Source organism: Gasterosteus aculeatus, chromosome 20, assembly GCF_964276395.1.
Source record: "Gasterosteus aculeatus chromosome 20, fGasAcu3.hap1.1, whole genome shotgun sequence".
Classification (NCBI taxonomy): Eukaryota; Metazoa; Chordata; class Actinopteri; order Perciformes; family Gasterosteidae; genus Gasterosteus; species Gasterosteus aculeatus.
In genome coordinates, this window is record NC_135707.1 from 20,796,177 (window position 1) to 20,823,037 (window position 26,861).

Sequence of the window (26,861 nt, forward strand, 5' to 3'; positions counted from 1 at the left end):
ACACAGTGGTGGTCCTCTGCAGGGCAGATGTTGAGATGGGGGTAGCTTAGCAGCTAGCTTAGCCTAGCAGCTAGCTTAGCCTAGTGGTCCGTTTGCCACTCGACCCTCTTCTGTTTGACACGTGAAGGAATTCCTCTCATCAGTTCTCCTGTCAGGGGTCAACGCGCACCAGAAGTAAATAAGGCTGTTAAAATATGTATCACAATAATCTCATGGATTAACCTGTTGATTTAGACAGCCCTAATTGTTAAGAGCCTTTTGATATTCAGAAAAGTGCATCTGAATGGCCGCCTCAAAAGGCTGTCAGCACTTCCAATGCGCTGTTCCCATCAAAGTAAAACCATGAGAAACGTCTTTTGAGAAAGGTTTGATGTTTGAATCAACGAGCTGACTGAAGATTCTTTCCTTTTTTTGTTTTATTACTGTGGCTTTTCAGAGCTCTATTTGATATACATGAGTAAGCACACATTTCAAATGCTAATTTTCCGCACTGCAGTTCCTCTCTCAGGAATAGTAAACTGTTGACCCGATGACTCCTGATGCCAGACAGGGCCCGTCCTTGATTGGGCTCCATGGGGCTTAATCAGCCTAATTGGCCGGGACTACAGTATCAGTGCGAGAGGAATGAGGGGGGAATGCTGGAATTGAAGAAAAGAAATCAAAGCCTGGCTCGTGCACGCCTCATTCTGTGTTGATTGGCACGCCTGCAGGGAGGTGTGTGTTATTGGGGGGGGGAGCTCTGCCAGATCTCAGAGAAAAACAAAAGCAGTTTGATGAAGTAGTCTGTAGTTGTAGTCTGTAGAGAAGCTGAATGCTGCAGCTGCCTTGGAGGAGGCTGAAGGACGTGTTGCCATGGAAACGTACTGACGCGACAAACCCCGGTTCATACATTGAGAAGGACTTCCGGTTCATTTGAATACGTAGAGGAAAGCAATGGAGGGACTTAATGTCTGCGCTAAATACTTCACCTTGACTTTACCTTCCTTCCACCAACAGGGAACGCCAGGGATGGCAAGTTGCACCCTTTTCACAGTAGTTCATGTCCACTTAATGCTTTGTGTCTCAACTTGACTCTAATAAGACAGATGATGGAGACCAATACTCACATACTGTCGTAGAACGTAAAAGGATTAAATAACCCTCTTAAATAATGACAAAATGAAGGACGGAGAAGGAACAGATGATTCATATACACGAGACACACTTATCCCAGGCAGGAACATGAGAGGCTTAAGAGGTTTGGATACATAAATATATTGTGTAGCTCATTTCACCAGGCTAGGAGAAGGGGAGTGACTGTTGTATCTAACTCAGTGAAATTTAAATGTCCAAAGAATCCATTAATAAGGAAGATATAGAACTGTTAAAGGAAAGATGGAAAACAAAAACGTATATTGGTATATGTTCACGCCCCACCTGACTGTCAAGTCCTTCTTTGAAACCTTACTTGATGGCTTTATTATTGAAACGTAGGGAATACTAATATGTGGAGGTGACTTTAACAATGCTAATCCTGTCACAAAGCAGTCATTACCCTACTCAAAGCGTTTGGTATAGTTGATCCCACCAAAGGTTATTCGACACACTACTCTGCACACAGCACAAGTTATGCTAGAATTGACTTCTTTTCTGTGAAATAAAAAGGACGTGTACAGAGTTATGGAGGGTGAAGTTGCAGCAGCAGACGTGTCGGACCACAGTGCGGTTCATCTCATGTCACAGTCGAGGCTCTCCCATTTGGTTTAAGAACCGAGCAGAACCAACTTCCATCAGTAATATACTACAATGTGCACTAATCCGTTTGAAAATACTTCAAACAACTCCAACAAGTTATATCATATGCAAATTAGTTCCAAAAATGTGCACACGTTCAATGCCCCCTTAACTTTGACGTGTTTTTTTTATTTTAAACAGAAAAATGATGCAGATAGACAAATTAGTTATTACACTTTTTATCATGGGTGAAAAAAACAGGCTAGGAAGCCGAGGCAAGAAGAGGTTACACCTCTGATCAAGAATACCTGGAATAAAATATGTATCATAGGCTATTCATCGCAGTGGCCTGAGAAATCTGTACTTCGTACCACTTTAAATCACATGTAAACCGGTGGCAACATCTATCTGTGCTATATTTCTGTCTCCAACAAGGCTTGGAATCCCCCTTCCTCCTACATATTGTTACAGGTTTTATATATATATATATATATATATATATATATATATTTATTTTTTTAATTCATTAATCAAAAGACTTAATCTTAGAAATTAACGAGTACTTTGATAAGTGTGTAATTTAGACAATGTTCTTTAATTGTATTCCTTTTAAACACAAAACAGCTCTGGCCCTCTCTTTACCCGAGTGTCCAGAACACGCGGCCCCTGTTCTGGTACCACGTACACTTATGAACATCCTTATGGTCGAACATGGTGTTTGTTATGGACAATCCGTGAGGTCCAATAACAAACAACCGGTCGGGTTCAGATCAGGGAGGCCGTTCCTCCCAATCACGCCTCTCAAGTTATCTCCATCGTCGCCCACGTGCGCATTGAAGTCTCCCAGTAGGACTATGGAGTCCCCTACTGGAGCCCCATGCAGGACTCCATTCAGGGTCTCCAAAAAGGCCGAATACTCTGAGCTGCTGTTTGGTGCATATGCACAGACAACAGTCAGAGTTTTCCCCCCCACCACCCGAAGGCGTCTACCAGGGTAAACTCCAATGTAGCAGCACTCAGCCGGGGACTTATGAGCATCCCCACACCCGCCTGGCACCTCACACCATGGGCCACTACGGAGTAGTGGTGTGGAACCACACTCCTGGGACTTCACCCTAAATATAGAAGCCTGTACTTTAGACTTCTAGTGCTTTAATCTCAATGCAGTGTCTCATTCTTCATACTCGACCTGGGGACTTTACGGCTCATCTGATTGTTGCTCTAAGATCCTTGAGAAATCCGTCCAAATCCATTATGAGACTTTCTACAAAACAGTGCTTTGTTCGAGGATTTCCAGTTCTGTCATTTGCTCGCATGGCTTCTCCTACCACAGCTGTGCCGATGACAGCCAACTAATTCTCTCCTTCCCTCCCTCGGACACCCAGGTGGCGGCTCGGATCTCTGCCTGTCTGACTGACATCTCTCAGTGGATGTCCGCCCACCATCTGAAAATCAAGACTGAACTACTTCTCTTTCTGAGAAAAGATTCTCCTACACAGGACTGTCAACTTCGCCAACTCCGTGCCAACACCCACTTTAACTGCCAGGAACCTCGGCGTCACACTCGACAGCCGACTCTCCCTGACTCCCAACATCACTGACACCACCATCCTGTAGATACACGCTCTACAACATCAGGAGAACACGTCCTCTTCTCACTCAGAAAGCAGCGCAGGTACTGATCAGGCTCTTGTCATCTCCACCTGGACTACTGCAACTCTCCTACAGGTCTCCTGCTACCTCCATTCCACCTCTGCAGCTCATCCAGAATGCAGCAGCTCCACTGGTCTTTAACCTTCCTAAGTTCTCCCTCACTCCTCCGCTCTCTTCACTGGTACCGGTGGCTCATCCAGTTCTAAACATGGTGCTCAGGTACCATGCTGTGAATGGATGGGGTCCAGCTTCCATCCAGGACCTGGTCCAACCCGACATCCCGACCCGCACTCTCCACTCTGCATGTGATAAACTGCTTGTTCCTCCTCACTGAGAGCAAAACACTCGACTAGATCTCCACTCTTTGCTGTCCTGCTCCTAAATGGTGGAAGGAGGTCTCTGAAGACATCAGGACCACAGAGAGCCTTCACATCTTCAGACTAAAGACACACCTCTTCAGACTCTACCTCCACTAACACACTAACTGGAGCACTTACATTGGACTTGTAACGCCACTCATCTATAGCAAATTATAAATTGGTTGCTCCTTCTTCTTGTATCCCTATGGTTGAATGCACTTATTGTAAGTCGCTTTGGATAAAAGCGTCAGTTAAATGACATGTAATGTAAGAGACCGACCAGCTTGTTAAGACTTCAAGTCTTAACAAGCTGGTCCAAAAACTTGGATGACCGGCAACTTCCTGATGTTAAACTCAGAAAAAACAGAAGTTATCCTGATAGGCCCAGAGCCCCTTCGAAGCCAGCTGTCATGTGATACACTTTCTATGGATGGAATTGCTCTGGTACCCAGCAGCACCGTCAAGAATCTTGGTAGTTCTTTGACCAGGATATGACCTTCAACTGTCATATAAAAAGGACTTTTTTCATGTACGTGGTATATAGAAAATCAGGAAATTCCAGTTAAGATTAGTTCATGCGTTTGTCACTTCCAGACTGGACTACTGTAATTCTTTGTTATCAGGCTGCTCTTGTAAATCTCTTAAGCCTCTCCAGTTGATTCAGAATGCTGCAGCACGTGTATTAACAAGAACTAAGAAAAGGGATCATATCACTCCTGTATTAACTTCTCTGCACTGGCTCCCTGTTAAATCAAGAATAGATTTTAAGGTACTTCTCCTCACCTACAAGGCACTTGCTGGTGGGGCACCGTCGTATCTTAAAGAGCTTGTAACACCTTGTTGCCCTACAAGACAGCGGCGCTCCATAGATGCTGGTTACTTGTTGTTCCTATGGTTTTAAAAAGTAGGCTGGGGGCCAGAGCCTTCAGTTATCAAGCTCCTCTTTTTTGGAACCAGGTTCCACTTTCAGTCCGGGGGGCAGATTCGGTCAGCTCTTTTAAAATAAAACTTAAAACGTTCCTCTTTGATTCTGCCTATAGTTAGGGCTGGCTCAGGTTAGTCCGGACCAGCCCTTAGTTAAGCTGCTATAGGCTTAGACTGCCGGGGGACATCTTAGGACACACCAAGTTTCTTCAGCTTCTTTCCCAGAGTTTTTTGTGCTTTCTCGCCTTGCAGGTGACCATAGATCGTAGTTCCTTCTGGACCCTGGTCCTGACGGCTGCCTGGCCCTGTGGACACCCACGCTTCTAACACTACTGATATTTCCATTTCTATAAACATCAATATTTTAAATATTAATCATATTACTATTACTGTCATCATAAACCAACATTACCCTCTCCTAAAGTCTTTGTGCTCTCCCTCCCCACAGGCTTCTGTGGATGGTGGTTCTATCTGATGGTGGTTCTATGTGATGGTGGTTCTATGTGACGGTGGTTCTATGTGATGGTGGTTCTATGTGATGGTGGTTCTATGTGATGGTGGTTCTATGTGATGGTGGTTCTATCTGATGGTGGTTCTATGTGATGGTGGTTCTATGTGACGGTGGTTCTATGTGATGGTGGTTGTCCCTGCAGTGGTCCTGCCGTACACCTGCTTACTACAATTACTTGAATCTTTTCTGTTATAGGAATCGAATGTATCATACGTCGTTCATTCTGTACACATGACATCATTGTAGTCTGTCCATCAGGAGACGGATCCTCCTCTGACGTTCTCAATAAGGTTTCTTCCCTTTTTTCCCCATGGAAGGGTTTTCATTTTTAATGGAGTGTTTCCTGTGTTGATGTGAGGGTCTCGGGACAGAGGGTTTCACATGTGTACAGACTGTAAAGCCCTCTGACGCAAATGAACAATTATCGATTTTGGGCTATACAAAATAAAACTAATCTAATTGAATAAGCTGCAAGGACCTTTGTTCACTTGTTGCACAATAGAAAACAAGAAGCCTGAATGCCTGCTGCAGGAACACTAGCTAATAACACTCATTGGGATTCAGAGTGCATGGGTCTCACAATGAAGGGAGAAGCCTGGCACGATCTCTAGTGTATAAGTGTGTTAATCATGATGCATTATGAGCTCACAACTGCAGGAGAACGAAAGCATGTGATTGAAGTTAAACCATCCATTGTTATACTCTCATATAAACTGTATCCTAAGGAGTGATCCGACTGCAGGAACCAATATTCATCATGAACCGACCAATAGACCCACACCATCTTTCTAATGATGAAGTACTGGATCCAGATTAGGAAGAAGGCAAAGTGTGTGTTGGGTCGGCTCTGAGGTGTCTATCTGTAGAATGCAGTGGAATTAGGCTTTTTTTCTCATATTCAATGTGCAGCAGAGGGCTGAGGCGATGCATCAAAGTGACAGCAGCCCGATGGGGTTCACCAGGACAAAAGAGAAAAACAGAACAAAGCTGCAAGGAACACAGGAAGAGGAGACACGTGCTGCGTCTCAATGGGATGTTAATATACACACCAGATCAGAAGCTTCAAGACAGGTGGGACTGAAGACTGACTAAACCAAAGGTCTGTGAATGAAATGTGAATGCTCTATATTTGAGTTCAAACTGTGTCAGTAATAGATTAATGTGTAGACCATCACTGCACAGACGAATCGTTACCTTGAAAATTACTTCTGAAATCTCCAAAGAGGTGATTCCCTGAAATGGGGAAGTGGTGAGTGTTAAATGAAGTGAAACCGGTCTACCATCTGCCTGGAAGGAGCGCTCCTCTTTTCCACTAAGCGTCTGCACAATGATGTCTAATGGGCTCAATCAAGAGGAAGCATCAACCTGCACTGTGGCACTGCCCGCTGAGGACGGTGAAGTTCCACATATAACCACAATTGTCTTTGGCCGAGACTTTAATGAGCAGCTGTGTAGTTCTGCAGGGCCTCATTGTGTAACTTAAAGACTAGTGAAACACCACTTTAGAGACCAGAACACATGGACCAAGAGATGTGAGGTGTTCTGAACTAGATTGTCTTCTTGGCTTATGCAACAAGCATGCCACAAATACATGCGATTGTGCATGAAATATATATATATACACACACACACACACACACACACACACAAAACCATGATACGAACCAAACGATTTGTGATCCGTTACACTGTTAAAATATATAAAGATATATGTGTATATATAGATACAATGTCTCTCCCTGCGCACCACCGGACAGAGCAGCTACTACCCCTGTCAGCTGGGTTGGTATAGAAGTATGCAAGTACATAAATATACATACATGTGCATATACACACACACACACACACACACATGATGGAATATTACTAATATTACTACAGTTTACAGTATATTACTAACGGAAGAATTAGTAATCTTAGGAACCGTCCCAGGAGGGTCCTCAAAGTTCAGTTACATTCATCATCAGGCTAATCAAGTGGTGATTTGATTGAGCTAGATATGCTTACCCATTGACATATAGTGGTCTATGTCAAGTAATATAGAGCTTTGTAGAGTTTAGAACGTCTATCTGTGTAGAGGTGCAGATCGGCTATTAGTCCAGGCCAAGTGTCCCAGTGCACGCAGCGATGATATTGACTGGACACCATAATGTGCTTCCAGTAGCTTCCCTTGTAATTTGATTGAGCCGTTACTTGGCTTGTAGACACGGTGTGTGGGTGTCAGCTTCCCATTGATCTGTGCAGATGTCACTAAGATACGGCCCTTCAGCCGACAGCATATCATCTAATAGGAAGAGCACTTCAGCAGCAGCCCGATGAGGTCATACTCACTTGCGTTCAATTACAGCAGCGCCACTGACAAACTGAAGCTTGAGTACATCGGGCGAGAAGACTTAATAGTGCTGCACAACAAGATGGTTGATGATTTGACTCTGGATCATCAAATTCAAGCAGAAACTTCAGTTAATTTTCAATTTGAAACTGTAGGAACACACACACACACACACAAACACACACACACAGCTCTCTGGTGCTTGACCAATGATTACATTAGCAGTGAGAGTCTGAGTGTGTCTCTACATGTTAATTTGATCTACAGGCACTAATAGCTTCTAGGTTCCTGATTAATAAACAGTAGGATGGCTGAGTGACTCATTCAGTCATAAAACGCACTAATAACAGACATTAACCCTGTTCACGATTCTCGTGTTCCAGGTAAAAAAATAAAACCATTCAAAGCCGAAAACGCTGTGACACTTAAATACACTAGTTTCACTTTCTTTCATAGTGAGATGAGCATCCTGCTCTGCTCATTAGCTGGCATGAGTCTCGTTGTGGACTCCTCTGAACGGTACCTTGTGGGCTTTTGTTGGAACTGCACCTTTCTGCAGAGCGAGGGCACGTTGCCAGATTAAGTCAGTGAGCACAGCTTATTATTGGTTTATATCCGTGCACATTAATACCCAACCTGGCAGCCTCGTTCTGATGAAAACATGGATAGTGTACACACAGTTACAGCATGCAAGTGCTACATTTGTGTTTATGTTTCAAGCGAATCAGAGATACATTTTTGTCCAGTAGTTTTGAAGGCATCTGTACATTTCCGTGCTTCATCGTCGTTCATGTTCCAGCTCTCTGCTTAAGCAGGTTTCAGTTTTGTCATCTCAGCCCATTTCCACCACTAAAAAGGATAGAAAGTCAAAGTTTGTCTGTCGGTATGGAAAACGGGACTAGAAAGGGAAATCTGCTCTGAAGTTAGGAATAAGTAAACTACCTTATGATTATCATTATCGCTGTTGTATACCATTTCATTCCAAATGACCACATTCTAGTGACATTTCTCTTCAAACATTCTGCATGAATAGTAAATGCGTCGCTGCCTTTAATGCTAAAGCCTTTCCTTGATAACTCCCAAAGAAAAGAGCTGCCATCCTCCGTGTGACGGATTATTAAAACCATTGTGTTCATGCTGAGTAGTTCCCGTGCAGCCTCCATTTCATCTTCATGCCTGCAGGAACCGGGCTATGAGCCTCAACGGATTATAAAGCGCTGCTCAGTTGTCTCACCAATAAGCAACAAAGTCAGCGGGTGCCAAGCAACACCTCAGAATAAGCCTTAATTATTCATTTGAATGGCGGCGGCTGTCAGCAGGAGGAACGCGTAGTACTTATGTAAATCCTGAGGGCGAAAGGAGCGAGCTGTTACATAACAGATGAGGTGTGAGAGAACGTCTTCACACCAACGTCGTCATCGTCTCACTCCACCATCATGTCTACCTGTTCCTTTGTGCTGTCCTGTTGGGTCACGTCCCACACACAACCAGATGGCCCCGTCATTCAGACGTTTGAATACAGGTGAACATGGTTGGTACCAAAGTATTTTGGGGCTACATACAAATAAGAATATATCCCATAAATAATTTGAAAAATATAAATACTTTTCATACTTGTGTCTATTCACGTCACAAACAAATAGGCAAAAGAAAAAGACGCAGGTTCATTTAAATCTCAAATAAAGTGGTTAAGACACTAATAAGACACCATGCCTGAATATTTTATATAAAAAGCAATGTGATCAAAGTGTCACCTGGCTGGTTTTCTGCAGAAGCAGATGTGGCTCCATCCACTAATGTAGATTATGTGCAACTCTGATTGGTAGATATTTGATGGGTGGAGTCAGACGATGACAGTAATGTAATGGTTGGAGAGTTGAAGAGGTTCATCTTTGTGCAGCCAGGCGCTAATGGAACACCACCCTTCTGGTGAGCCGCAGCACTGTTGAGCAGAGCACCATAATTGTTTGTTTTAAAAGATAAAACCAAATTCTTTTAGGGTCTCCTCAGTCTTATGCAGCATAAATGCGTCTAGAAGAGACAATCCATCATTTCTTAATCAATGTATTGCTTCAACACGAAACATTCTTTCTCCTGGTTCCTCTTCCCAACATCACGCCAGTAATGCACCGTTTCCTGTGCGGATTAGAACAATACGTCTGATTGCAGATAGCCGATAGAAAACAGCCCCCCAGAGCAGCTGAGTGGACCATAGGACAGGAGGAGGGGGCTTTGTGGTCCTCTGAGATGCAGTCATGCCGTGTCAGCTCTTTTCTCCTCACACATTGTTTTACACAATGAGTGTTGGTCCTGAAGAGGTCAAACTATGCAATATTTGGGTCCCATGATATTCGTGATATCAAGGTTACACACTCGTAACGGGGCGTTCCTCGAGGAAACATTGCTCCTGTTTTTCCCCTCCAAACTTCATTAGCATTTTGAGTAGTGTTCTTATTATTAAACCCCAATATTAACGCATACTGTACCTTCACATTATCCGGATGGAGACCCCCGGGGTGTTTGTCCATGTACTGACACAGGTCTGTATGCTGTGAAACAAAAGCAGGAAAGCATCATATTAATACCGCCACATGAGGGGGTGGAGCTGATAGAGACACATATTCCTGACAGTTCACTGCGTCTTCATAGTTCTACCGTTCCCCCGTTTATCGCTGGTAGCGCTGTAAACAATAAAGTGTATTTAAAAACATTCAGAAGCGACACTTTGGCAGGAAGCACTTTATCGTCCAATGTTTTCATCTAAAACAAACCAAAAGAGTTCTACAAATAAAACATTTAAAATTCCAACAATAGGGTTCTACTAATGAAACCTTTAATACCACAGTTATCCAGAACCCAGCAATGATGCTGCTTTAGGTGACGCGTTTGCATGCACACGCTTCACCGGTGTGTTTAGATACTGCGGATGGAGGAGTGTCGGCTCTATAATCACAGTGACATTTACAATCTCCGACATCTCACAGCTGTCAGAGCCTCTGCTGAATAACCCCGTTGGCTACGAGGCCGAATTCCTGAATGGAAAAGCAAGTCATCGCTCATATGCAAATGACTGTGTTGCATCCAAATTGCAATAAATCAAAGGATGGAGGATTTAACGTGGAGGGTAAACGTGTTATGTATTATGTTCCTGGCTGGCACCCATAGAAAACGGGGGCCGCATTGCAGCAGGGGAAATGTTTTACATGCGAGTAAGTATGTAACAGATAATGAACCCAACCCTGCCTCTGTCTGGACTTCTATCTGGGGAATCTTGGTATTACTCCCAAAGAAGAGAACAGACCTCTCATTCTTCATTCTAGTGTCACCTGCTGAGCTCCAATCACGTCTCCCCAAACCTCCTTGAGAACCTGACCTTTTGACAAGCGTTCTACCCACCAACAGGGGCATCGCCCTGTTTTCAGTCTCATTAAAATGAGGAAGAGGTGGAAAGCTGAGTAAGCTTGTTCTGGTTGACCGATTTGGCCTCGGGCAGCGTTTGAAGATCAAAGATTGAGCTGAATATCAATGTGACCATCGATGGTTGTCAGCAGATACGTATGCAAAGGGATTCCACAGGAGTCTCTTAATCTATTCTGCTTAAAATGTTGAAGCTTTCTTTTAATCACCCTTAGTAAAGATATTGTGGGGTAGATTTCTTGTTTTCATTTAGCTATATTTTTTATTATTTTATTAGATTATATTCTTATATCGCACCAGTCATCATGGTTAACATATGTGGCAACAAATGGCTTCTGATTCAGATTCCAATTTGGATTATGAAACAACATTCTGAATGAAGGACCCACCTAAAGTGTTTTTTTAGGTGCGTCTCTTTCCTTTAGGTGGCTCTAATACATTTGCTGATTACGCGGCCCTGGGATGGGATCAGCAGACGGTGTGTACTGTGTCCAGATGAGAGGGACATACCATGTTGACAGGAGAGGACTGATGGGACAGAAGATGACGAGCATCTCAACAGCTCGAGAGGAGCAACAGACCTGCTCGGTCTCACCACAGACCAAAGAAAACCTTTTTGTTGCTTCCTTTCGTTAGGAGATTCATTCTTATTGCATTCTGCCACATTGTGAACAGAAGCTGTTATATAGCTTCCTATATAATATATAGAACTAAAACAGAAATGTTACCTTGCAAAACACAGGTCACCCACACACACGGACCCACAGGAACATGTGAACTATGGGAGGAGGACTGGTCTGTGAGTTTTTATAAGCCATGAGCACCTCCAAAACACCTCCTTTTGCTCCCATTCTTTGCTCAAGCTGTTAGAACATTCTTCAAGTGCCCAATAACCCAGAGTCCGCCATTCAAAATACCCACAGCTCTTATTCCTGTGAGCAAAGGATTAAAACATGAAACTGCCAGAGACAACAAGGTCAAAACGACCAATACACAAGCCGTGACCCGTGTTCTGTTGTTTAGAGCGGACTGCCGGCCACTGATAACAGGCTCATAGGGGCTTACCACGTATTCAAACACCAGAGTCAGCGTTTCCTTGGTGTGGATGATGTCATGGAGGAGCACGATGTTGGAATGCTTCAGGCCTTTCAGAAGAGATGCTGTGGAGATGGAAGCAGCAGAGAGTTAAAGGGAGGCACATATAGAGCTTGCAGAGCAGCGCTGCGATCTGCAGCCTTCATTAGCGGCATGGTTGGGATGCGGCGGGGTTACATAGTTAGAGGGGATTAACAAACCAAAGATAACACTGGGTGGATTACAGCTGTGTATACGAATGATAGACAGTGTTAATAAGTAGAGCAGTGATGCAGATGATGGGGAGATGGTTACTTTACTGGCAAAGCTTAGTCTTACTTGGGAGGCAGGGGGTGATCAGCACATTCTGCCACGGATTATTTAGACTTTCACATCTGAACAGCTGATCAGAGTCAGGGAGGCTTTTGCAAATAACAGGCCGAGATACAAAAGCAAAGGTTTACAGAATTCACCAGGGACAGATTTTAGTGAGAAACTTCGACGCAGCTAAAAACCTCAACTTGACAGTTGTGTTTTATTACTGGTCCGACGCATTTCTTCTCTTGTAACATATTATTGAAACGAGTGTGAACGAAAAATGTACAACTGATGTTCTACTTCAGTGGTCAGCTGTCAGGTGAGGTGAGGGTCGTCATGTTAGAACATCAAACCGAAAGAAGAGTGAGAGCTGCAGTCAGTTGCCAGTAAAGCAAAACCTCGATCTTCGGCCTTGGAGGAATTCCACAGCAAAAATACCGTAGCTGCTAATCCATAGTGGTAGTTTGCAGGTGAGGGGCAGGGACTTATGTCTTATAAGAAATCAAGCCGTTTTTTTTATTGCAATTCTAGAAATATAGTATACTTGAAGGTTGTCATGTGATCCTTTGAGAATTATGAAGCTCATCCAAAACACAAAGGAACATCTAAAAATATGGATGGTAGCTTTAGCACAATGCTGTGCTAGCTCCAAAGCTAATCTGTGATTCGTAACTAGGGGTGGGAATCTCTTGGCACCTCACGATTCGATTCAGAGGTCAACGATTCGATTCTAAACTGAAAACGATTATCGATGCACCTCCATTTTCTAAATTTCCTCAAATCTGAGTTTGCTCCTCAGAGGTTGCTAATCACTTCCTACTTTATTTGATAAATAAAATAAAATGAACAGATGAATTACCTTCTCTAATTTTTTATAAGAGAAAAAAAAATCTTTGTCACAAATATGATTTTCTATCAACAATGCAAGAACCAATGCAGCTTGCATTCCAACACAATATGAAAGTAGCCGATGTAAAAACAATATTAAACAGATTCATTTTTATTTTAAATGAAGAAAAAGCTGCTCTTTGTCTCAGTCCGTATTTGTAAAATACCAGAAAAAAGTCCAAATCTGTGAATATCTTGCCAACTTTCAATACGGATCGACTTTTTAGAAAATGGAAACAATGAGGTAAGATGTGCGCTGGTTCTCTATTGTGAACAGCCTTTAGGTAGTTTTGAGAAAATTTAGAAAATCGAGATGCATCGATAATCGTTTTATCGGTTTAGAATCAAATCGTTGACCTCTGAACCGAATCGAATCGTGAGGTGCCAAGAGATTCCCACCCCTAATCCGTAGTGCTCAGGGCTCAGAGCTTCCTACCTTCAAACCGGCTTTCAGACCCTCTCTCAGGGAGGGTGTGTGTGTGTGTGTGTGTGTGTGTGTGTGTGTTGGGGAGGGTGGGGGGGTTTGCTCACTTCATCAGTTCTGGGTATTACACAGATCAAATACAGTTGTTTTCTCCTCTATATTCAAATGGCAGTGATGCGTGTGAGGGTTCAGGAAGTCAGTCAAGTGAAGAGCTTGACGTTCTTCACGTCCATGACTGACAGGACACACCGAGGCGGGACATGCTGCTGTTATACATATGGGGAGATAACTGGTGCAGGACGTCGTCACATGTCAGACATTACTGTGTGGTCCACAGTCGCAGTATGGTGAGGGACAAAATGCAGAAGCACGTGTAGTCACAGTGACATCCCACGCAGGTTTGTGGACTTTTTCACTTGGGCAGTTCTGCCACCACTATCTGCCGGTTTTGTTTGATGAGCTGAAAAGCCACTCCGAAAAGGTTTGCATGGACTTCCTCATTGTCAGCAAGCCAACGAGTTTATGTGTCCCTTCAACGTAACAACGGTGTCTGCTTATGATTATTCCAGTAACACCCTGAAGCTCTTACCTTCTCGTATGGCCGTGAAAGGCGTCCCTTCCTCCTCTTGCAGACGAATCACCTTCAGAGCAACCAGTTTCCCATTCACCCTGGCAAGAGACAAAGTATGGCAATCCCGTTTCCTTGGTTCTTTTAATGTGAAAAAAGACATTAAAATCAGCAAAACATGAGCCGGAGAACAGCGACGTTTGTCAAGTAAATGAAATGTAATTTAGCAGCAGTGAAGTGAGACCCGGGTACAAAGCCACTGGATTATAGCTGATCAAAACTGTTGTAGTAAAATAACAGATTAGAGATCGTGGATACATTTACATGGTTTGGACTTTCATTTTCAATAATTGAATTAGTAAAACATCATGTTTGGTATTTGCAGTGCTACAGATATGTGAATAATTTATTATTATTAAATGTAAAGTGCACTATAAAGAAGAGAGGGAGGATAAATAGGGAGTGCACATGCACACTCTACTCACTTGCTCTTTCCTTTGTAAACTGTAGCATATGAACCCTCTCCCAGTTTCTCCAGCTTCTCATAGGAATCAGCCTTTCCAAACTTGGGACTTGTGGGCTAAAGGAAAAAAGAAGGAAAGAATGCTCAATTCAGTAGCCCAGAAAATAGAACTGAGTATTTTGCACCAGGCCAACAAGGCTGCATCTCACAGAACGGTCAAAACGCCTGGATGTGATTCGCCCCGCACATCTGATCAATGTTGTCTTAGGTATTGAGAAACGGCCTTCATGTGAGAACGTCACATCCATGTCCGTCCAAAAATGAATGACTTTATCCTTTTAGATGTTTGAATGGCATTGTCATAATTAGTATCTTCTCAACATATGGCGGAGATTGTGTAGTGAGGTCACAGTAACCAATGACCACCAAATAATGGCACATAGCAAAGTGGCTTCATACAACACGGCCTGTAGAGGGGTTCTACACTAGCTGTGTAACCCGTTTCATAATCACAGCTCAACCAATTCATTAGTGTCTTGCAGCGATGTTGGCAGGCAATCAGTCAAGCCTCATATCACACTTATTAAATCTAATTTTTGTGCAGATTCATTTGACATTTCCCATTTGAATTAAAACAGGCACCCCATACTGTATGTATACAACCTGAAATGCTCATTTTCGGGATTAAGAAGATAATGGGGTTTGTAAGAAGCCTTTCATTATTCATGTGAGAGAACAGAGGCCAGAAAATTAATTTCAGAAGGGGAAAAGACACAGTTTTGATATTTAAATATGGTTTTCGAAAAATATCTGCCTTTAATTATTTGTAAAAATGAATAAACAGCCAGTAGCCTTCCACTATTTTCAAGGAAAAGGTTGCGTTACAACGACTTGAGGAATAGAGCTCCAGTGAAACCTCAAAGAGCGGAAAGACACGTTACATCTCCCTCATCGCTCTACACAGATGTGTGTATGCATCTGTTTGACATGCTTTTGAAATTTCACCTCACACTTTGTATTTAGCTTCAATATTCTTTACCCCAGATTTTCTATGAGCTGAATGAAAACGGGGAGGCAACGGCGTGTCCGACAATTCCAAGCAGTGTTTAATTGTTATCTGTACTGGATTTCAGTACTGTTCATCTCGGATAGGCCGTCTTAACCACCGTATGAAACACTTTTTACTGCTACCACAAGGCAACAAAGCATCGCTTTTCTGAGAAACCAAGCCAACGCAGAAGTTGTTCAAAGCTGCATTCTAATTACTGTCCACCAGGGCGGCAACTCCACTGGTCCTATAGAAGTCTATGAGAGGGTGACTCCACTTCTCTTGACATGTAAACACACTCAAATGGGCCGTAAAGCAGGGTCTGATCTAGGGAGTGATTGACAGGTCAATACTGCAGTGTAGCTGTTTTTAAACCAACTTTAACCCTTTCAGTGTTTTTTCATTTCAATAAAGTTAATTTAATAAACATTTTGGTCATTAAAAATGTATTTAGCCTTCCGTCTTCGCTGCAGCCACTTGTCTCCCTTGGTTGCATAAAGTCAAGATGAGAAGGGCCAGAAACCAAGATTGCAGTCAGCTAAATTTCAAGCTCAAATCCTCAAAAGCAATCACAGTCACCAGTCACAGTAACAGAACTAGACTTCTATTAAATAGTCTATGAAGGGACTTCTGGTGGAGAGGGATGTGGAGTCTTTGCACGCGTCACAGTCTCCCATAACCAGAATGTGCCAACACTCCTACCCCTTCACTTTACAATCAACGCATTAGGCACTTAAGGGTTTTAAGGAGGATCTCCAGTCAACGGCAAGATGGAAAAGCAACTGCTACACTCCAAGCAGCGTTATTTTGAAATGGGAGATAAGGCAGTTAAACTTTCAGCTCCCCCGACCAGGACCATGACGCTTTGGATCAGCGCCCTCTCTGAAAATGTGGTGACTGCCCCTAAGCTTATGAATGATGGTTTTTTTACAACAAATGTGTTGTGTATGAGCACATATGAACCAGCGGACAGAGCACTATACCTCACCGACCTAGGGGAAATGCTAAATTCAGTTTCACCACTTTCAGTCGTCAGACATTTCCACTCTAATTCGGAAAATATTCTGGCTCTATATTACCTAAAAGGGAACTTCTCCCCATAAATGAACCAGCCAAGGTGCTACCTAAATCTCCTTTTCTATTTATGGTGAGCACTGAAAGATGTAGAACTTTTGGACAATTGTAAATGTGATGGGCTGGTCTGCTCTCCCCGTGTCACTAATTGGCCGCATACGCCTCATAAAAATGGTCATTCTCCTGTTTTTTTCCTGAATTAGGGCTGTCAAAGTTAATCTATTCCAGGGGCTCAAAGTCATTTCAGGTAAGGGGCCACATACTGCCCGCTCAGCCGGACTCCAGCCACTACTGCGCATGTCAGAATTTCTACAAAGCTCAGTGCGTTCATGGAACCCATAGCAACAGTAACTATGGGCGGTGGGAGGGGCCATGGCTATGTCACAGACAGAGCTGCAGTAAACCGGTTGCCTAGCAACGGTTGCCTAGCAACGAGAGCCCTTTGATCTATGACACGGGCAGAAGCTTTGACTTGACAGAACTTCTCCTGGTCAGTTGGAGAGCAGCCTTGCTTGAGATAAGTCGCAGAAAGCTTCTCACAGTTTAAACACAGAAATACACACCATGTATACAACGCTGGTAATCGAGGAGGAGGAGATGACAAGGAACATCTCCAAGATGGAAGGAGGGTTCAAACGTCCATCACAAAGCAGGTTTTGGCAGGAACCCGCGGTGTGGAGGAATGCAGGGACAGCCAACATCGGGAGCACCATGAAGACGGCAGCTTGTTGGGCATCCAACAAGTGCAGAGGGAACCCAACCGACAGCAGCACCCAGTGTCTGCTCGACACGACCAGGGACGAGCCAGACGTGATGCCACCACAAAACCCAGCAGCGCGGGAGAACGCAAGGAGAGCCTACGTCAAGAGCACCGTGACGAGGTTGGTTTGTCAGGCATTCAAGAGGCGCAAAGGGGACTTAATTGACGCAGAAACCCAGGTCATCATCCAGCGTCTGGTACATAAGACATGGGCCAAAGTCCAGGACGTGGACTTTGACGTGTCTGGAAAAACGTTCATCGACAAGACCATCTTCAGCTATGTGTCAAAGAAGATGGGCAGCACAGCCTTGGTTCAGCAGGCTTTGAGGTCTGGGTTCGAGCCAGTCGACACCTACATCGTCTTCGCCATCCAACAGCATGTGATGCCACCATCAAAAATCAGCTCCTGTTTCTCCAGGGTCCGCTCTGTCGTAGGAACATTCGCCGCCAAAATAATTAATGTTTTATTTTAGCGTGCGCCCGTCCTGCCTCACAAAGTCTAGGCACCTGACCTCCACCCTCCATCATAGAGGGGTGGAGACCAGAGAAGCCTCCTTGTGGGACTAGACTGCACCTGTCTGAGCCACCTTGGTGGTGGAAAATTTAGAAGAAAAACAAAAAGAAAAAGTCATGACTGAAAATGTCGACACAATGACCAAAGCAACTTTCTAGAAGAACAATAACGATATATCATGAATCAGGGCTATTCAAGATGTGAAGAGGTCTCGATATAGAAGATTTCTAGAAGGAAATGTCCGGAAGATCATAATGTAACTATTTAGTGTGATTAAGAAGAGTGGTATAGTTGTATCACCATCTGCATTTAATCAATACACAACTGACATCAAATGAATTCAGTAAGATTAGAAAACTCTTTGCCAATATTTCTTGTCACGTAACAAAGAAAGAAAAGATAGAAAAGAAAGAAAAGTGGCAGAAAGCTTCTCACAGCTTAAACAAGGAAAATAGTCATAATAACACATGTATTTAACGCAAGTAACCGAGGAGGAGGAGATGACAAGGAACATCTCTCCCCATGTCAGATCCTTTTTCAACAGGATGACTGATAAACAAAGGGCACTGTTGAAAGTTTGTTGGGCATCCAACGAGTGCAGAGGGAACTCAACCGACATGAGCACCGAGTGTCTGCTCGACACGACGAGGGACGAGCCAGCCAGACTGTCAACTAGGATTGAAATGCTTTACCCATCTGTCAACAAGACAATGTGTGAGAGAGTATGAGAGAGAATGTGTGAGACATGAGTGTGTGAGACATGAGAGTGTGTGTGAGACCGTATGAGAGACAACGTGTGAGACATGAGTGTGTGAGACAGTATGAGAGAGTGTGAGACCGTACGAGAGAGTGTTTCAGAGAGTATGAGAGAATGTGTGAGACATGAGTGTGTGACCGTATGAGAGACAGTGTGTCAGACGGTGTGTGAGAGTATGAGAGACAGTTGGTCAGTGTGAGAGAGAGTACGAGAAACAATGTGTGAGACAGTGTGTGAGAGTATGAGATACAATGTGTGAGACAGTCTGAGAGACAGTGTGAGAGTATGAGATACAATGTGTGAGAGTCTGAGAGACAGTGTGAGAGTATGAGATACAATGTGTGAGACAGTCTGAGAGACAGTGTGTGAGACAGCGTGTGAGACAGCATGAGAGTGTGTGAGACAGTGTGTCAGACAGTGTGTGAGAGTATGAGATACAATGTGTGAGACAGTCTGAGAGACAGTGTGTGTGAGAGTATGAGATACAATGTGTGAGACAGTCTGAGAGACAGTGTGTGTGAGAGTATGAGATACAATGTGTGAGACAGTCTGAGAGACAGTGTGTGTGAGAGTATGAGATACAATGTGTGAGACAGTCTGAGAGACAGTGTGTGAGAGTATGAGATACAATGTCTGAGACACGAGTGTGTGAGTCATGAGAGTGTGAGACCGTATGAGAGTGTCAGACAGTGTATGAGATACAATGTGTGAGACACGAGTGTGAGACCGTATGAGAGTGTCAGACAGTGTATGAGATACAATGTGTGAGACATGAGTGTGAGACCGTATGAGTGTGTGAGACAGTGTGTCAGACAGCGTGTGAGACAGTATGAGAGTGTGTGAGACAGTGTGTCAGACAGTGTGTGAGAGTATGAGATACAATGTGTGAGACATGCGTGTGTGAGACATGAGTGCGTGAGACCGTATGAGAGTGTCAGACAGTGTGTGAGAGAGTATGAGAGACAATGTGTGAGACATGAGTGTGTGAGACAGTGTGTGAGACATGAGCGTGTGTAACCGTATAAGGGGAACACACAGTGAAAAACAGTTTTCACTTCATCATTATGGGTTGTTGTGTGTAGAATGTTGAGGAAAATAATGAATTTAATCCACTTTGGAATAAGGCTGTAACATAACAAAATGTGGAAAAAGTGAAGCACTGTGAATACTTCCCGGATGCACTGTAATTGTACGTAGTGAGAAGGTGCTTTGAGTGGCCAAACAACTAGAAAAATAGAAATTTGAGTACAGTCCATTTACAATTAGAATTCATTTTACTTCCTTTTCTTCATTACAATTTGTAACCAGGATATTTTCTTTATTTCTCTGATGTGACATCAGAAGGATTTTAGAAATGCAATGTGGGTTGAAAACACATGAACTGGTGTTTGGATAGGGGCTACTACTTACAGAACTAGGGCTGGAGTGGCGGCGCAGTTTGGGCGACTCCTTGCTGGCGGGCGAGCCCTTGGCGTTAATGCAGGCATTGTTCTCGGAGTGGACCCTCTTCACCTGGCTAGCGGGCTTCTCAAACGAGTCAAAGCCACTCTGCGTGCGCTGCACCCTGACCTTCTTGTCCTCAGGGATGGTGTCCAGGGGCTTGATGACCGAGTCCGATCCCTGGCCGCTGCGTGTTGACATCTTTGTGACACATATCTGTCAGAAATGGAATGAAGAAGAGAAAAGCGTTGAAGCACATTACAAGAAAGAAATCCATCCGTGATTAGCCGTCGGAGCAAGACGGGCAAATGACAACAGGCCGCGTCTTCCCGACCCGGCCTGTGTTCATTTGCCCGTCTTGCTCCTTGTCAAGTCAGTTTGGGTCTTTTCCCGAATTCATAGAGCCTTGCGACTACCTATGCTACGACGAGAGCTTTTTCATATCCACGACTCTCTTCTCTGATCAAAATAGCTTCAGTCTCTGTCAGCGGTTTACCCACAATCACGCACACAATCAAACACACACACACCGCCTGCACGTTCACACAATTCCACCTTATCTCTAGCACACATGTACACACCAAAGCAAGCCCAGCGGCCCCCGCCGCACCGTCCACACATCCCCGTCCTTTTCCAGACACAGCACCTTACCAGCTGCTCCATGGTCGGACACAAAAGACGCGCGTGGCATGACATGTTTTGCCACAGCTCCCGCCAGATTAAATATTTAGGGCCAGGTTGCCCTGCAGGAAGAACTTCTAATTACCCTCATACACAAGGAGGAGTCATCTTACGATGGGTCGGCTGGTTCTTTAACATGGGCCTGGTTTCAGTGGACACGACAGGGAGTCTATTCTGTGCAACGCTGATATGGAAATTAGTCCAAAGCAACAAACATTGACACTGTGGTTGATCATAAAAACGCACTGTGATGCAGACCACATTTTTGTTCCTGTGTCAATGACTAAAAATGAAAATCCAGAATGGAACAAACCAGTTATATAAAAATATGCTATTGTGATCTTTCTGACCAATACTGTCATATAAATGGTTGTTTTCTGTAAATTAAACTAGAGGCCTTTTATATGTGTTCCAGAAAACATGAAATATATTTATTTTGTACCATGCAGTTTCAGGTAATATATTGGCAGTAGCCACCTCACGGCTACTTTATGTTTCATTCTTATGATGACAACAATGACCGAAATTTGACTAGTTCACCTTTACCAATTTGGCACACACTAATAAAAATAACTTCACTACACTTCACAATCTTTTGATTATTCATTTTTCAATGAATTGCCCTTTTAGGACTCGGCAGAATAATACAGAAGTTACAACGGGTCTTTTACGGGTATTCACTGACATCTTCAACACCTCCCTGGAGACATGCCACGTACCAGCCTGCTTCAAGGCCTCCACCATCATCCCTGTTCCCAAGAAGCCCAGGATCACAGGACTCAATGACTACAGGCCCGTCGCCCTGACCTCTGTAGTCATCAAGTCTTTTGAACGGCTAGTCCTGACCCACCTGAAGTCCCTCACCGACCCCCTCCTGGACCCCCTGCAGCTCGCCTACAGAGCCAACAGGTCTGTGGACGATGCTGTCAACATGGCCCTCCACTACATCCTCAGCATCTGGACTCCCCAGGAACCTACGCCAGGATCCTGTTTGTGGACTTCAGATTTGTTTTCACGGCACACCTGACAGCCTCTCGCGGCACACTGGTTGAAAAATACTGGACTAGTCGACCAGACATCTCTGCCTGCGTCATGTGACTCACAACAACTGCCGGCGCTGCTGGCTGCTCTTTCCTCTACGACGGCGCGGCGCTTTTATTCTCCGCAACTCATTGAGTGACGGAATAATCGCGCAATACAGCGAATCTAAAATGAAATTTGTTGCCAACGCTTTTAAGAATCAAATTTCATCAATTGCATTGATTCGTTGATCTTATCAGGAGGCATTTGTTGTCTCTTTAATAAGAAATCTTCCTTTCCCACCAAACAGACAACAGCTTCGCGGATTAGGAACTGCATTCAGATGAAGCACAACCTTAATCGGCTGTGTTGTTGCCACCATGACTCAAGCAACTAGCAGTGCATTGACTGATGGAGGCAGCTGGAGTTAGGAGTGAATGATGAATCACATCCACTAAGATACGATTGAACCCAAACAGCTGTAGGAATGGAAGACACAGTAGAACCAGATTAAAACAAAAAGCCCGTGTAGCGTTTGCTGGCTGTCGGTGGTTCCATTGGAGTCATAGGAGCAAGCGAGCAAATGACAATTCTAAAACAACAAGGGTGAAAATCAGCAGATTGGATCCAAAACTCAGTCCGAGGTTTGGCACTGCTGCGCTCTGTAGACAGAAGCCAGCAGAGGCTTTAATGATACGGACACTCACCATGGACACAGAGAGTCCTCCTCCTGTAGTTTAATCCCTCTTTACTTTGCACTGCACAAGTGTGAATGTATCAACATTAAACAGCAAAGAGATCAAAGTGCTGAAGGATGGACGAATAAGAATAAGATGGTAAGTACCATAGTGCTCATTGGTCTAGAACAGCGTGAAGATCCCTTGCAACATCTGGCTTTCCTCCATTGCCAAGATGAGGAACACTCAGCCCAGACAGGAAAACCCTACATTCAATTACACCATATTGATCCTGATAGAAGAACAGCCTCTTTGATCATTACTACCCGCCTGCGCAACAACACACACACAAACATACACTGGTGTAGTGTTTTTTTAAATTCATCTGATCTCAGTTGTCATAAAGTAATGGAAAAGGTGGGCAGGCCTAAGCCAATGCAACCAGCCCCAGAAGTAGTTACTGAAGACATTAGTTTGAAGGATGATAAGGACCACGCGGACCATAAAAGACCAATCAGCCATAAAGCCTACTTATGTGTTCTGCTATATTAACTGGGCCACATGCAGGGCTTACACACGTTTACATTTCCCTGAGACAAAGCGGGGCTGTCAGCTTGCAATAGCCATACGAAACACCGGAGGAGAGACTGGAGACAAAACCAGCCCATCCTCCACGCTGTCTGTGGCACACAAGCCTTTGTTTCAGCATCTCAAATGGCAGATATATGGTGCGTATATGTGTGACTGTGATAAATATGGCATATGCTTCCTAAAGCAACAGCAGTTTTCTATGCCAAATGATTTGATCTAAATGGGAAAAGAAATGATGGCAGAAGAAGACAGGATTGAGGGTGGAGCTGACGCGTCATTGTGGAGACATATCACTAATCTGGCCATGGTGTGCAAGGGGAGGCCGGTGTAAGCAGGGCCGGTGGGAAGAGGAGACATGTGCGACACGTATTGTATGTATAGGGTTGTGTCGTGCCCACCCTACTGCACATGGCCACCGGCCCTCAACGTAGTCCCAGTTTGTGATTGAGTTTCACACCACTGCTCCAGCCAACTCAACACTTGCATCTCTGCCTCGCAGACGAAGCCTTTGGAGCACGAGCCGGCAGCATTGCACCGTCAACAAAACGAGAATCCTTCACAAGTGGAACTGACAAGTCTAGAGGAAGGTGCATCAAAATATTTAAGCTCTGACTTATTTTAAAAACCACAGACACATTGTTACGTATTGTTTTGCTATGCATCTTCAACACCCCCCCCTCCTCGCACACACACTCATACACCCAGCATGCAACACTACTGACACCACTGCTGTTCGCCCTCCACTGTGTCTTCAGTTCATTTCTATAATATACTCACACTGGAACAGACTGCCTTCCATCTCATGCCAGTGATGTGGTTCATGTATTGTACGTGCCTGTTGCTTTTGTTACATTACAGGTCATTTAGCTGATGCTTTTATCCAAATCAATAATCCAATTACAGCTGAGAAGTATACCGGCTCAAACGGTATAAGACTTCCTTACGGTATGAATTTCTCCCGTACCGTTCATACCGGTGTTACGCCATAACAACTGACGATGCAGGCGGCAGAACTGATTGTTACACGTTATCGCGCAGCGGAAAGCCGCAACAAACACTCTTTAACGGGGTAAAACGCCACCACTATTTTTATTTTATACTATTTAACTCTAAATGGACCATCATTTATTAAAATGAACATCATGCTGCATTGAAGAAGACTTGAAAGTAGAGATTGAGACCATTAGAAAGAATACACTAGGAAGAGACAATGAACCCTAAGAAAACATCTTTTTAAATCACTTTTTCACAGAGAGACTTCAAAAACGAAATCATTATTTATTTTTATTTATTTAATTAATTAATTGATATCGTACGGTTTTATTACCACCAACTTTTTGCTGAAGGCAGGGTTTGAAGTTAAGCTCACCTTTTTGATTCTTTAACACAAGACTGACTGAAGGGGGCGCTGTTCCAGGCCCAATGGAGTCGGTACCCGACGTGTTGGGCCGGGTTCGGATAAATATTTAGAAAATATAGTCGGGCTCGGACACATCAGCGCGATAAAGCATTGAACATTCCATATTTAAAATATCTTAATAAGTAGTGAAGTCAACATCTGCTTCCCATGATGTAGAGCCTCGGTTCCCAAACTGGGGTAGGGTACGCGAAGTGGTTCAGGGGGTATGCGCGGAGAAAATGTCCGCGATAACAGAAAACAGACGGAATTCGCAGAATGTAGCGTTTGAAACAGAATTGCCATACCCGCCAGCAGCAGCGAACGCAACTTCAGCGCTGCTGGAAGAACCATGGAACAGAGGAGGACATCGCTCTCTGTTCCCTTTTTTCCCTCTTGTAAGGGTTTTTTTTCATTTTTGGGGGAGTTTTTCCTGTGCCAATGGTGGGTTTCGGGGCAGAGGATGTTGTATGTGTACAGACTGTAAAGCCCTCTGAGGCAAATTTGTAATTTGAGATTTTGGGCTATACAAAATAAAATGACTTGACTTGACTTGAATCCATCCACTGTTGATGCCATCCTCTTTCTCCACAACAACGTGGATTAAACCTCGAAGGTTGGACAGTGTACATAGTTTTGTGCCGTGAGTATTCTATTTATCTCCGTTCTTGCATTGTTTATAATTTATTTTCAACGTGCTCGTGCGTTTTAACAGCGCTTGTTTGATTGAGCGAGTATATTTATCGGTTGATGCCTGAGTTTAATAAAGGCAGGCTATTTATAAAAAAACAAACGTTTGTGAATGTGTCATTATTATGAACAGTTGAGACATTGACTCTGTCGGACGCGGGCCGTATGGAAGTAAATCTGTGTCATCGGATTTTGAAAGAAAAAGGTGATTGAATTTCTAGCACTGAATATTTATGCATTGAAATCATGTATCTGAATGTTTTTCAACATTAAAATATTCAACTGCAAAAAATTCAATTTTTAAAGCGAATATTGAGCAATTTTGACAGCCCTAGTCTGGAGAGAGGCTGATGGAGCCATTGTTGTCCTGTAAGGTATTTCACCATTGTGACCGATATTAGAATTGTATAGTTATCTGTGAGACGATGGCTCTACTTCTCTTGATTTATTCCCTCAGTAAACATGGTAAACATGATGTTATGGTCTCAGTCTGAAGTTTCAGGTCTTGTTCCATACAGCATCAGTGTTTCCCCCGCCATTATACAGGCCCCCCCTCCAAAAAGTCTGGAAGCTGTTTTCAGGTGTACAATTGTCGACGGTTCAGCACCGATGGAGAAGCGCAGACAGGTGAGCGCACGCTCACACACATGTGATCACGCTCCCAACACCCCCCCCCCCCCCCCCCGCACATATTAGTCGGCCTGTTTGCCCCCCCCACATAGTTGTAAACTGGTAGTAAGAAATTCTGGTCCCATTTCCAGTTGTGGCTACTTGCCATTCGCAGGTTGCTATCATGCCGATTGCAACTACTTGGACGACAGTAGTTACAGTATGCAGGTTTCCCTTAGAACTCAAACTCTTAATTGTTACATTTTGGTCACTCAAAGTGTCTTGTTCAGAAGGAAACAAATTATTATTATGATTATTCTTATATAAGTTATGAATATATCCCTGTAGGACTGCTGTGCTTTGATATATGAAGTTTAAACATTCAAGTTCAGTGACAAATACAAAGACATTATCCAGGGCTCTGTCTTCATCAGACAACAAACAAAGCTCTTCACATATTTATGACTAAACTGCTTTGAGGTAGTGCAGTCCAATGAAAAGAAGATTCACAGCCAGGCTAGCAGTTCTGTGAGAGTCATCAAGGAGCCAAATGCTATCCCAAAGGGTGGGCCGCGAAGGTACTGCAGGTGGGCCGCGAGAGGTCATTTACAATAAATAAATAAAACGTTTTTAATTTTCAATTTTTAAAAGTTTGAAATTAATATAAAAATATGTATGATGCGGCACATTAGTTATGTGAAACATTAATTGATGAAGCACAAACAATTTAAACGAACAGATTGGTTAATGGGTTGATCCATACTGGTTGTACACGGCGCTCAAGGCGCTCTGTCAAACACGCCAAAGCTCGTCTACGACGGCGAGATGCTGAGCGGCGCTGAAGCGCGTGAGATATGGAGCTGCTTTCAGGGCGCGTCGGAGAAACAAAGCTGTCGTTCTCGCCGAGCACTTCATGAGATTAAAGAGCGAGAGACGGTGCCCTTTTCTCTACAGTAGCTG

The 26,861-nt window shown here is 43.8% G+C and overlaps 1 protein-coding gene across 3 annotated transcripts in view; it reads right to left on the reverse strand.

Moving 5' to 3' along the window:
- The window catches only part of cdk14 (cyclin dependent kinase 14), a 116,556-nt gene that overhangs the window by 61,848 nt on the left and 27,847 nt on the right, over positions 1–26,861 (reverse strand). For all 3 annotated transcript variants that reach the window (XM_040164536.2, XM_040164537.2, XM_040164538.2), the window contains 5 exons: positions 20,208–20,453; positions 14,667–14,761; positions 14,203–14,282; positions 11,975–12,069; positions 9,979–10,041 (listed from right to left, as the gene is read on the reverse strand). In XM_040164536.2, coding sequence (XP_040020470.1) covers positions 9,979–10,041; positions 11,975–12,069; positions 14,203–14,282; positions 14,667–14,761; positions 20,208–20,453 — 579 coding nt within the window. The remainder of the gene's footprint in view (positions 1–9,978; positions 10,042–11,974; positions 12,070–14,202; positions 14,283–14,666; positions 14,762–20,207; positions 20,454–26,861) is intronic.